The 13,987-nt window shown below is 41.9% G+C and overlaps 1 protein-coding gene across 2 annotated transcripts; it reads right to left on the bottom strand.

Annotated features, from left to right (window-relative positions):
• Window positions 1-1,396: 1,396 nt before the first annotated feature.
• On the bottom strand, window positions 1,397-13,987 carry LOC148648121 (translocon-associated protein subunit alpha-like). 2 transcript variants are annotated; one of them, XM_088607883.1, is made up of 10 exons: window positions 13,827-13,987; window positions 11,691-11,806; window positions 9,312-9,402; window positions 8,305-8,432; window positions 7,622-7,756; window positions 6,647-6,723; window positions 5,472-5,550; window positions 5,040-5,090; window positions 4,808-4,901; window positions 1,397-3,170 (listed from the first exon to the last, which is right to left on the bottom strand). In XM_088607883.1, exons 1-10 carry the CDS (start codon window positions 13,897-13,899, stop codon window positions 3,106-3,108), a joined length of 909 nt encoding a protein of 302 aa, XP_088464009.1. In that variant the 5' UTR covers window positions 13,900-13,987; the 3' UTR covers window positions 1,397-3,105. The 2 variants fall into 2 exon arrangements, with proteins under 2 accessions (XP_088464009.1, XP_088464010.1); XM_088607884.1 differs by lacking the exon at window positions 5,040-5,090.

The following is a 13,987-nucleotide window of genomic DNA, read 5'->3' on the forward strand; positions in this document are numbered from 1 at the left end:
GGTGGCAGAACGGAACGTTCACCCGCTGAACTCGTGTTGCTGCTTATTGAAGCCGCTTTAACACAATGGCATGTTTTAGATCACATACACAACGAGACAGCTAAGCGCTTTGCATTTTGTATGATGTAGCTTAGATTGTATCGGAATTGCGCCTACATCTTTTCCATAGTTTAAAGAGAAAAGAGACGGTGATTTTATTTATGTTAAACGAAGTATTTTCGTACGCAGTTTCTTATTTTAGTTCCAGAATCTATGCACTGCAGTGGTTAGACATACAGTAGAAGCTTATTTAATTGTAACTGCTCGTTCTCTGCTCTTAGTCGCGTAAAAGCCAAAGATAGTGCGTGTAAATTACATTTGTGATACTTAGGGATTCGGGTAAGCAGAGACAGATTCTTGTCTTGTTCCAGACGTTACGCAGACAGAGGTGTGAAGCGGGGCTTGTTCGAATAATGGGTTTGTTGCTAAAATAAGTTTTTTTTTACCAACATTAATTTTACAACAGGACCGTGACCAATTACAGACTGGTCACATTCGTAATCTCAGTAGAGCCATCGAGTCTTTACTGCCCTCTCGAAGGAGCCGAGATAAATAGGCTGATATAGTGTTACTCCTGAACTGCGGGCACTTCTTGGGCTTCAAGTTGAAGAATCCGTTCTGCAGTGCACGGGAGCCCGCTTTCACATGGTTGTCGATCCGTGCACAGCGCAGAAAACCAGAAGACTGCGATCCATTTAACCCAACTCCCTTGTCCCCTTACCGCAGGGCTAGTTTCCCAGTTAACACCGTTTTGAGCTTTAAGAGAGGATGCGAGGACTCCTGAATTTGGTTGTTAGAGTATAATTGACTAAGAAGTTATACCTTTGCATGGTGAGTTTTAATTAGGTTTATTTAATCTGCGTCTTCGGAAAACGCAGAATCCACGTAACCCTAGATTTAACAGGTCAGATTTAATGAAGGCATCCACTTGGTGGTTCGCGCAACTGAAGCGCTTAATATTCCAGTAACGGGCCAAATTTCGGTCTCTAAAATTAACATGTATTAAAATCACATTTTACCCGTGAATAACCAGGTGCCTACTGTAAATATCAGTGCTGTTACTGAGCCTAATTTCTGGAACATGTCACGTCGCAAGCGTATCGTACTGATTCAGCGCAACAGACACTATTGCCTATAGTATAAAGATTAAAAACGCAATAATGTTAGACAGGGCTGCGAAAAGGAATATATGGTGCCACCCTGTGGACTGGTGGTACAGGAACATTTCTAGTCTCTAGCTCAGCTCTTCAACTGGCTGTGATTTCAGCTATAGAGGATATTAGGGTGTGTGTGAAACCTGTACTTTTTAAAGAATAACTGCAAGTGAAACCAAAGGACAGGATTAATAAGACAAAGATACATTGACTCTTTCTTTATTGAAAGACTGAACACACCACATGCCACTTGACCAAACAACCTTAACACTGTCGGAGGAACACCACATTTCTCATTTGATTGAGAACTTAGTGTCAGATCACTGGACTGCACCAGATGAATATTTGTGGATAAGAATAACTGATCACAAACCGTTAAAGAGTTTGATGTACTATATTCTCCAGCTGCTCAGCTGAAAGTTACATCATCTGGCACATTCACAAAACAAAATGGCAGTTTCAAAACAGTGGGGTATGTATCTTGGTGAAGAAGAATGTGTGCTTAGTGGAATTGCACTATGATTGTCACTCATCTCCGTGAATTCGAGAGAGTTTTAATCTGAGCTGAGGCAAACTTATTTTCTCAACGTGACCTTTCTATTCAGAACAGAACTAGTTTTATGGTCCCTGCAGCGTGGACTGCTTTCCAATCATTTCCCTGAACTGATACACTGCCACATAACAGACTGGGAATAAAAGCCTCATTTTACAATGCCACGACTGCCAATCAAAATACCTCTTTACTCATTTTAGAGAATTAAAAGAGTCTCAACAACTTAAAAAAAGAACCATACCACTTGTATTAATAGTGTTGAAGAAAATGGCTTAAGCAGAATGGCTTAACACAGTCCTGTGGAGAACAGAGCAGACAGAAGCCGGAAATACAAAGAGTTGGACCTGCGCAAATGTCAGTCTAAGTTTACATTTGATTGAAAGAAAAACTCTGCCAAAAAAGCAGGCTAACACATACTGAGTGGACTGTCAAACACTTGCTTAAACAGGAAAAAAAGTCAGTCATGTGCATTAACCATGTAAAGCTGATAAACAGCAAGAGTGGAACGAAGAAATAACCTGATTCCTGTGTGTCGAGATTATAAAGTGTTTTTGACTCCGTGCAAGAATGAATAGCTGCCTTCAGGGTCACGGTTCACGGTCATTGTACCCACTGTGGTCTAGAACACATGGAAGACTTCTGCCCATGACCAGAGCAGGATATTTATAATGGTATCTAATCACACAGAAAGATCAGCCATTCAATTTTTGTTAATATCTCTTGAGCAAAAATGAAATGGGCATCGTAATTCAAAAAGGCAGAAACAGGCCCATAATCTCAGGAGAGGGAAAAAAAAACAGGAATTTTGAAAACTACTTTCTGCGTTTCTATTATTCAAAACCACGCCAAAGCAAAGCTTTTTAAAAATGCACCTTTGGGATACCATTGACCTGGCTGCTTTAGCAAATTGAAGTTTTGTCGATCCAAACGGAAAACAAATATTCAAAAGCAATACCAGTGTAGAGAGTATTAAAAAAACGCACTCCAGGAAAAAGCAAGGTCTATCCTCTGGACATACAGGTGATGAAATCTGAACAGACTCCCCTCTCAGTAAGCCTTGCTGGTATACTTACACAGAAATGCACCTGCCACCTTTCCCATATTACTGTGTGCATGAGCCACGCACGTACTGATCTCCATCTGACCAGCACAACAGGTGCTTTCGTCAGGAGGCCTTGGCGTGGGAGAAGGATTCGTGAGTTGGGGACAGATTACAAAGTTCTCTGGCAGTGGGGGCAGTGTGGGCTGGTCAGCTCATTTTTTGGGGTGGGTTGAATGGCAGTTCCCCGGGTCTCTCCACACAACGGGGCAGAGGGATGGGAGAGTGTATGCGCACAATGGCGGGGGGGTGGGGGGTGTTTACTGATCCGTTCCGGCTGCTCTCTTGGTCCGCTTTCGGGGAGAAGCTTTTGGGGAGGCCTTGTCTGTGGGGAAAAGAGTTCAAGGCAGTTTGAGACTCTTAGCAAATGCATATTGTTCAATATCCAGCACTTTACTTTCCACTAACAAGAGCGCTGACAGTGCCAAAGCCCAGGAAAACCCTCTTGACTTTATTTTTCTGCTATATTACACCACACTGATCCAGTAAACCAGTCCCAGCAGAACTATTTAAGCAGGCTGTTTCTTCACCAAAGTAATTTAGAGATGCTTTATAATGGAAGCCACAAACTCTGCAGGCTTTCAGGACCAGAAATACGTGTTTCTCTGCTAAATGAATCAAAGTTGTACACTGGCCAAAGCTTATGTCTTGATTTAAAGTTCCTTGCAGGATCCCAATATGCTTTTCGAATAGGAGGGGACCCACTTCATCCAGCACTGAAGAGCTGCCCCCATCTGGATGACATGTAACAGCAATCCAAGCAGCCCCATTACACAGTCCTACACCCGCCGACTGCTGACCACCCCTGTCACAATGGGTAATCACTATAAGGTTAACACATAACAAGCCTTCATATTCCCACTGAAGACAATTCATAAACCTTGCATAACAGAGAAGACAACACAGAGAGCCACTGAAATTGCTGCTACTTGTAGCTCATGTTGAGGACTACAGAGTGCCGTCATCCTTACTCGTGCTCTCTTGAAGTAAATTAAAGATGTTGGTGCTCAGCATTTAAGGGGAACTGCAGGCCTGTTTCTCAGAGTGGCAATGAAATCTCAGTAACAAAATAAATGAATTGATGGCATAGAATTTTTTTTTTCCAAATAACAAATAAACATGGAGTTAACAAGTAAAAAATATTTGTCAGCAAAACCATCTTGAAGTTGAGAGCAATATTAATATTGGATTAAAAGACATGCATTCACAAGCCTGCTTCCTTACAATGGAATAAGGCTGCTTTACCTCACTGGAGGTTTTGTTGCTTTATTCTGAATGGCAGAATATGGCGCTGCCCATACCTGGAAGCTTTGTAAATGTTATGATGTAAATTGGAGGTTTTACAAGTTACTGTGTACATTAAACTTCCATTGTGGTTTGAAATGCACTCATCAATGCTGATTCTTTCTAACCCAGAAATATAAAAATAGCGTTGCAGCTCCCCTTCTAAGATTGCAGGAAAATTATTCTATTGACCCAGACTTTGTTTTCCAAGCGTTAGATTTATAGTGAGCTGCTTCATAGTTAAAGCTGAAAAACAGCCCCAAGAAATCCTTTGATTCATAAACCCTGTGGGATTTATGACGAAAGAGGAGGGAATTCTTCCCATATTCACAGTTTCAGCTTTAATTAATGGTCCTACTCATAAGCCAAACTTTCTACTGTTCACTAGACTGAATGGATGACAAAACCTGACAGCTGATGCATAAAAAACAGCAATACACAAACTATTCCTCGATCATTTTAAAAATACTTCCAGGCAATGGAATATCGTGGGGTGTATCGTTTAGCTACCGGACTTTAAATGAAATGGTCTCTGCCATTTCCTTTCTTGTGAAGCTTGCTGTTTTCTGAATCACCCTTCTCCTGTAGACTGCTTCACGCTTGTCCACTCCGATACAGAGACATTAGAGAACACCGCCCCTGCCGTCTGAAGAGCTCGAGTTCGGCCCAGGTACTCACTCATGACGTTGAGGGTCTCCTGGGGAATCCAGCTGATGTCCACGTCGTTCAGACCGCCTGTGCCTGTCTCCACCTTCCCCGGGACTCTCTTCCTCTGCAAAACACAGGCACAGGGTCAAGCTACTAATGGCCATTTTCACCATTCTGAGATGCAGCTTGATTAATATCGCCATACTCCTGTCTGAAATGTGGACAAATACGATACTGAGGAATACAAAATCTTGGTCCTAACCTTTGATTGATACCATCCATCCATTTTCTTTGTCCATTTCAGGGTTGGAGCCTATCCCGACAAGCAATGGTCACAAGGTTAGGTTGTCCATCGCAGGGCACAGACAGATACATACAGATCAAATGCATACACACCAGGGCCAATGTTTCCAGAAGCCAATTAACCTACCAGTATGTTTTTAGACGCGTGGAAGGAAACCAGAGCACCTGGAGGAAACCCACATACACATGGGGGGTGGAAACAAACTCCACACAGACAGCACCCCAGTTCTGAAGTTGAACCTAGGGCCCCTGCAGGGTAGCAACGTGGACCACTAGGCCACTTTGATTGATACAGTTAAGTGAAATGACATTTGCTGCCTTCATTGGTGCAGCACTCTGGAGCACTCTCAAGCTCCTGCTTTCCATCAATTCTAAACACCAGAATACATACCGTCCTGGACTCCAGCACCTGGTAAAGCCCAAACAAGATGAGCGCCACAAGTCCGGACAGGAACACATACATGAACACCCTGTAAAGAGAACACAGGAAGATGTACTGTACTATTCTTCAGTCACAAGGCTGCAGAATTGATAAGGCTTCATACACACAGCATTTGAATGTGCGAGTTCTGGTCTAAGCAATACAAAACCATCAAAACACAAAGGGCCTGAACTCTCAAATCCCTGGTTTTGGATCTGTCTGGAAGCCTTTTAGGTCTGAAATTTGCAGCTTTTTAAAGATTTTGTTTATTTTTTATTCAAGTCACAGAACACGAGGACATTTGGAGGACTTTCCATTTACAGTTGTCAGTGTAGCCCTCCGGATAAATCTCCTTCTGTGAAGATTTCATCATGCCAACTGCCATGACGCAAAACCTGCATGTCCCAGAGTGCCACAAACTGTTGGCATATATACCCCACACCAACCCTGTACTGGGATCTCGTGAACCAAACCATATCTTTCTTTTAGGAGACAAGATAGTGCAGGAAAGACATCCTTCCTACATTCCTAAGGGTTTATTTCTAGTATGCCATTCGATATCCAAGAACAGTATGTTCTGGGAATGCCCTGAAATAAGGCTTTTCTGGACCGATTTACATGGGGACCTAGAGAATATTTGAAAGGAATTAACCTTTTACATTTGAAGATCTAATTTTGGCAAGCTAGATTTTCACTAAAGTATTACTGATACATATCTGTTTGTAAAAAGACTACAACAAGAAGGTGGATTCTCCCAGATTAACCAACAATGAACGGGTGGATTGAATTAATAAATGAAGTTTACATAATGGAAAAATTATCATTTTTACTTAAATTACAGATGAACAAATTTGTCAAATATTGGTCTAGATGGGTTAAATACATTATGCCGTTACAGTCTGATTTGGTTGAGATACAGAATAACTGTATATACTGTACTGTATATAGTTTTGTTAGAAGTAAAATATTTAAGGAACAGATAAGAACAAGCTAAAGTTTCATGTGTGATGTATATTGGTAAATCGGTATTATAAAAGAATTGTTATTTAAAAAGTTTCATCAGTTTTCTTAAAATAAAAAATTAAAAGAAATCAACAACCAGGAAAGCTGAGGACAAAGCTGTTGCAGCTGGGGAAAGAGCTTACGTTTCTCCATCCAGACCTTCCTCCAGCTCGGTGATGGTGACTGTCTGGTTGAATATGGCACTCTGGAAGACATTGCCCTGGGCCAGAGAGAAGACGCCATTCACGTCACTCACAAGCTCAACAACGACCGACTGTGTCCTAAGACCCCCCAAACACACTCTTTAGACAACCTAGCGCCAAAAACTGTGATCTTTGTCCAAAACACTTAAAATGATGTATTTAATGTTTGCTCTGAGGGGACAATGAGATGCAAGCAAAAGTGAAAAACAACATTTTGGACTGAGATCCATCATTTGGGTGTGCGATTTCCTTCCTCATTATTAACTATAAGGCCCCAAGTCCTTTCTTCTAAAAATATTAAAGTCTTCAAACTATGCAATGGTAGCTCAGGAAAAAACGCCTTGGACGAATTTCATTATGTACAGTATCACAGTTTGTGCGAACCTTTGGGCGTACTTATATTAACAGAAACACAAACTCTGGGCATGATTAAATTTCGCTTGTGTCCTTCGGTGAAATCTGGGAACTGGTACTTTCTGCAATATTGAAAATTTCATTAGCTTGTGCTCGATTTTGTATATCTGGAAGGCAACATTTATCATCACACCTATCAAACAGTTACAGAAATTTCCTACAGCAAACCTGTCTTTCGTCTCCTTGCCTCTCCTCTGCAGGTCAGATCTGCTTTGTAGCAGCTGTGCTTAAGTGTCATTTGCGAGGGCTCAGTGAATGCCTGTGCAGTGATGCTGGAGTGCCAATGGCTCTTTTGATATTTATTCCATCTCTGCATCTTAATTACACCATTGAATTGAATATTGACTTATCTGGCACCGATTCCCACAGGATCCAGGCCGGCAGGCTTTGAGGATATTACATTTGCTCATTAAATTGGCAGGACTGCGGCCCCTTTTGCAATCAGGAGCGACCATCACCACAGTGAACTGCAGAGGCATGAAGTGGGCCTCACTCCCTCACCTCACTGTCCTGGTAGTTGAGCAGGATGACCAGTCCGAAGGGGCGTCCAGCCATGGGCAGCGCAGGGATAAAGGAGTACTCAAAGGACGCCTGTCTCTGGGGCTGGACCAGCGTGCTCAGGGGCAGAACTGTGAACTGCAACACAGAACATTTCAGGGGCTCTCTCGAAATGAACACCTGCTTCCAATTACAGGATCTGAAACAAACTCGGGGTGCTTTCCCAGGAAATACGCAAATGGAATAAGGTGTTTAGGAACAGCTAGTGTCTGGCATCTGCAATGTCTTTTTCTTTCATTCCTACTTGCAACATGAACATATTGCTTGCATCAGATGTGGTGAAAATGGACTTTCAGTTTGTAGTAATAAGGATTGTCTCCTTGATTTGTTAGAATCCTGTGTAGTATGTGGGGGGAAAAAATGCCGCTGGCAAACAGCAGGCAGCTGTTTCCTGTAGTTTCTGAAGCAGCTAGAGCTGAAGTAATATCATGACACTTCGACAATTCTCTTTGTCTTTGAACTTCGAAATGTTCAAGGTGTATGGTGTTCTCGCAAGTATTGGCTGGGGCTGTAAATATTCTAAGCAGAAACTTCAGCAGAGTATCAGCCGAAGCAGAGTGAATGTGAGGCAGCCTGAAGGGCAGAAACACAAGGAGGGATGCAAAGTGCCAACGCGACAGACTCACATTCTGAATGTAGAACTGGTAGTCCTGGGGATACCGGAAGGAAGCCTCCAGTGACTGGACAGTGAAGTCTTGACTGCCCTTATTGGTGAAGCCCACCAAGAACTTCACAATTTCATTGGCTGGGAACTCTGGAACGCCATCAGGATTCAGACATCAAATTAAGAACACCCAAGCTCACCAAAATAAACAGCCATTTAGCATACTGTATCCGCAGCTTTAAAAAAAACGGAGCTGTGCTGAAGAGGCCATTAACGAGACACAGGGGTAAACTATCATCAGACAAATTACAATTTGTATTACAATTACAGATAAGACAAGTATTACAATTACATTTCTGAAAGCTCTATATCATCTCCATCTCACAAACAATTGGAGCCAGTGCTGGAAAGATGTAAAGTTTTCTAAAGATGTCTCAGAGCACTAAAGCACTGGATTGCGCCGCGTCTTTGAAGTTAATTAAACTAGATTTTATTTGAATATAGAAAAAGTCAATCGCAGTGGAAATGGAGTCGCTAAGAAGCAGAAAGGAGCAAGCAAGGAGGCTCTTCGGGAAATAAATTTATTACAGCTGCTTTTCCAGCTATTATTACAGTTATGAAGCAATGACATGATACAACCATCTTACTTGTTCGGGAAACAAATTATTATCGAACTCTAACTTTGTCTAACTAACTTTGTCACATTATAGTTTGCCCAATTTGAGCTGTTCCTCTGGATGCAAAGCTGTCATTTTGCCCCAGTACAACCACAACAGTTATAAATGTAATCCAATGCTGCTACTTTTGTCACATTTTACCACCCACTTACAAGACATAAAACACTCTGCGCAACAGTTAATTTTTTAATTTGTCCAAATTGTCTGTACAGTATCTACTGGATCATTACATCTGAAGAGCAATGAACGTGCAGTGTGACTTCCTGTGCGTGTGGACTTCATGTCATACTTGAAAACATTGCAGACCGCAGACGCTGGGCAGCATAGAGCAACCAAGTGAAGTGGCACCTACCTTCCCCACTCACAAAGATAATGGTGGTATCCACATCGGGGTGAGAGGTCACAGCAGCTTCCACAGGATCGTCCTGCTCATCTCCCGAGTCCTAGACAGAGTCAGGCACTCAGAGTAAATTACAGATTCGCAGCATCAGTGACCGACAGCTTCCAGCAGGCCAGGTCTTTTTGAACACACTTCTAAAACTGAAAAATTTGCAGATCAAAATACAACAAGAAATGGGGTACAAGAAAAAACGTAAAGGGGAACTGTAATGCTATTTCTATATTTCGGTGTTACACGGTAACTTGTAAAACTTCCAATTTTCACCACAAAGTAAGATAAAATGTCCATGTATGCGCAGCGCCATTTGTCGTCATTGTCCGCAATTCAAAACGAGGCAACAAAAATTATTACACTGTAAAGAAGCAGGCTTGTGAATATCTCTCTTTAAATCCAATAGAAATGTTGCTCCCAAATTCGAGACGGTTTTGTTGACAAATACTACATATTTGTTATTTCTGCATCCAGATCACATTGGAAACTTTCTGTAGTGAAATGTCTGCTGCACAACCCGTACATCATTTGTTTTTACAGTGACTAGTGAGCAGGAAGGGCTGCATCACGTTTCGATTCGTGGAAACTCTCGCACTCGTGTGTGGCGAGACCAGGGATTTGCAACAGCATGGTGGCTTACAATACTTCACAAAGTTCAAAATCTATTTTGTTACTGAGATTTAATAACTGGTCTGAGAAATTGGGAATGCGGATCCCCTTTGGGGGGGCTGGGGGAGGGGGGGACTGAAAAATGTTTTGAGGACGAGAGAATGCATTTGCTTTATTTTAACTTTGAAAGCAGCTTCTTATCGAGGCCAGATTTTGAACCGCCATGCGAGTAACTCAGATCACCTCCACAACTCCCAACCAGCGCCAGAGCGATCAAGCAAGGCGTGCTTTCGGAAACCCACGCTGCCAGGCCATCTGCTTTTCAGGCTTCAGGCGGAGCAGCACAAACACAAACAGCACAGCTGAGGTGTAAGAGCAGACATGACCCAGCTCTCACCGACAGCACACATTGCAAGCTCACGGGATTCTAGTAAAACAGCAGGGCCTGCACCTTGCATCAAGTCAAAAACACCATGGCTGGATTCTCACTGCCACAGGAGCTGAGGTGACATGCAGAACACAAAAACACTGAGCCTTCATGCTGATGCTGGGTATGGGCAAGGAATCACTAAGGGTAAAGATCTGCTTGCCACAACAGAGACCAGGCAGAAATCCCCCTACCCTCCCTACAGTACTGCACAAACATCCAGATCCTCTTCTACTGCAGTGACCAGCAGATCAGAGCCTTCAGAGGTTCATTCCTTTGACCAATTATCATTCCCATTTCTAGCAATGGTTTCCAGTGCAGAAGGACATAAATTACAAAGCAATAATAAAATCTCAGCTTTCCAAATATACAATAGTGTATGTTTTCAATTCAAGATACAGTACCTGCAGCATCATAGGTGCACAATTTTATTGGGAATATTTGCCTCAAGAGAGCAGGAAACACCTTAAAGTCAAAATAAGAATATACCAGGACAGATTCCTAGTGTTTCTCATTTTGGGCATTTTTTTTTAAAGCGATGTTACCGCAACAGTTTCTAGACTAGACGGAACATTTAACAAAATGGAAATATAGCTTACAATGATCAGAATTACAATATTTTAAATTATTTTAATTAATATTGATGATAGGAACACTTTATAGCCTTTTATGAATAGGCTTTGCTAAACTGTGATCTAGTGGAAATGCAGTGTGCTAAGTGCATTTTAAAGAGATTTATAGTCTAACGTATAGTATAAAATATTTTAAAATTAATAAAAATCAGAAACAATACTGAATATAATTTTAAAGGCAAAGTGATGCCTCAACAGTGCTCAAATGAAAGACATCTCTGACTTCTTGGGAAGTCTTTGGAAACTTCTACCACAACACAGTCTATCAAACCAACCAGAAAACCCCACAATATAGCAGTTAACTTCAATGAGAACTAGAACATGATGTGCAGCTTATTAGAGATAGGCATAGAAACATAGTTGGCCAGTTCATACTTGTGCCATGTTCCTTTAGGAGCCAATAATGGTTTTAGCATCTTAATTCTAAGACATGGATCTTTAAATTAGCATCTGTATAGGAAAACAAATTGCTGATCTAATTCAACCAGAGAGCTAAATGACAGGTTTTCAAGACTGATCATTGGATAAAGATGTCATGTGCTTGTTCACTGGGGGTCCAACAAGCTGTCTCCAGCTGTTGTCCATCCCTTATATTAGTAACAGTGTCCTACTGGACAGGATGATGGCTCACCAGGTGCTACATGGCAGCCCAAGAACCCGGTTGTCACCTACGTCAGAGATGTGAGTTTCTTCTACCAGGGCTTCTTCATCATCTTCCTCTTCCTCCTCATCTACCACAGAGTCTGCAGTTCCGTCTCCCGGAGGCTCACTTTCAGCTGACACCCGTCCTGTGCAAGAGAGGGGAAAACAGGAGGAACAGAATCAGCCATTATCAGCACTAACAACCTTTGCCAATCCTGCAGGCTTCCCAGAATTCCCTCCCCAGTAGGCTTAAGTTGAGGCAGCAGGAGGCAACTCTAGAGTACGATGAGTCTGTCTTTTAAAATGGAGTTAACACTTGGCAACTCCATCTGCTTTTTATCCCCTTCTTTCAGTACAGGGTCGTGGGGGAGCTGGATGCCAATGGGTGCAAGGCGGGGTACATCCAGGGTAGGACACCAGTCCAATGCAGGGCACACACACAGACACAAAAATAAAAACGCACTTACAAGGAAGCACTTGACAAGCAATTACTTCTAATGGCTCAGATCAAGTGTAATAGGCAATAGCCAGTGTGATACTGTAGACAGTGATACAAATGCAAGTGTCTCATCTTAGGCTGTGGGATCTGTTATGCTTTCGATAACTCCAAATGTAAATTCTCCCCTGCACAGTGCGTTACTTCTACCGCATGAGACAGCCATACAAGAGCTAACCTAACCTGGTCCTCATGACCTCATTGCTTTCAGGTGCTCAGTGGATCTCAGGTGTTACTTACGTCACTTAACTCACTTTTTTTCTGATTAAAACGTTCTATAACTTTCAGCTCCTTCAAAGATCGGAAACCCATTGTTTGGAAAAATCTGAAGCCCATCCACATTACACCCCCAGAACACCCCAGTTCTGTTGGAGATGCCAGATACATTTATTGGAATTATTTTATTTTTTTTACAATTAGCAAGGGAAGAAAGAAAATGTATCTGTATCATTGGCACTGAGTAGTTCGCCAATACTGCTTTAAGTTTCATAACACAAACAGATGAATTCAGACGGAACTCAGGTCAGAATGCAGAATTCAATTCAGTTTTCATGATGCTAGAATTGTCTGCCACACGATCAGAAATCCCAATCTTAACGTCTGCACACATTACAGGATGGAAATAAAACATTTCTGCTCGTTCGCAGGGGTTCGATGTGGGAACTGTTGATCGTCTATGAATAAGGATCAACCCCAAAACGTATATTCACCAGAAAACACCAATAAACCGGTTTCGCGCAGCGTCTAGTACGCGAGCTGAACTCCTTGTTATATTCAGTGAAGTGCAGTGTAATTGGTGGATATGCAGCAGTAACATTTCGTAGCAGCAAAAGTAATCGCGTTAGCTCAGAAGAGCCAGTCTTTCATTCTCTTAGGACACGTCACCAAAGCTAGTGAATGAAAACAGCCAAGCAAAGTAGTACATCTGAAAGTTATCTAATTTAGGAAATCCAAATACATAAAATACAGTACGACGTGGATACCACATTCATATTTCAGCACTTCCTGTTTTATATTATTCACTTTTATCTTAAGTGAATGTACCTTGTTTATAATCTCCCTTACAATTTAAAGTTTACATGCTTACTTGGAAGAAAACTTTCGAGAATGATACTTTGTTTTTAACAACATTTCATTTCTAGTTGTCCGGAAAAAGAAAAACCGCCTCGGGAACTTTGTTGAACTGGGACGCAAACTCAAATGAAAGTTTTAGTGGAGAAAACGGATTCCTTTTGTGAATTCCCCCTAAAAAATAAATTAAAGTGGAAACTGTGCGAGGGATTGAAGCGCATCTAAGCTTGAAACACAATAGGCATTATTCCATGCTCAATTTCTCCATGTAGTAAAAGTTCCACCAGCTGTGAAAGAGCGCACATGTTTGAGAAAAGGCAACATATACAGTTTATTTATTCACGTTATCGAGGTAACTTATTCCGAATTCACTACTATAACAACACACGGGCTCCAGGCTGATTTATCCAACAGTGAGAAAACTGCAAAGTGCTGCAAACAGAAAGCGGAGACGCTCTAAAACTGACAACTCCGGTCAACTGTGCCACGTCTATACATGCTGAAGATGCCACAACTACACTAGTTAGGTGTAACAGCTGGCGCAGATTATTTCCGAACTCGGGTTCGTTAAAATACAAAAAAAATATATATTTTCTTACCTACTGAGCCGATAAGGGAGCATGGGAATGCCAAGAGAAGAAGAAGAAGTATTTTTGACCCCATCTGAAACATTTTCACCGCTGTTAAAAGCGCTGCAACCTCGCCTCTGCTCCAAAGTCTGTAGTCTGTAAAAAGAAGGAGGCCAGGGCGGAGGGTGGAG

This window comes from Lepisosteus platostomus, chromosome 15 (genome assembly GCF_059453375.1).
Source record: "Lepisosteus platostomus isolate fLepPlt1 chromosome 15, fLepPlt1.hap1, whole genome shotgun sequence".
NCBI lineage: Eukaryota > Metazoa > Chordata > Actinopteri > Semionotiformes > Lepisosteidae > Lepisosteus > Lepisosteus platostomus.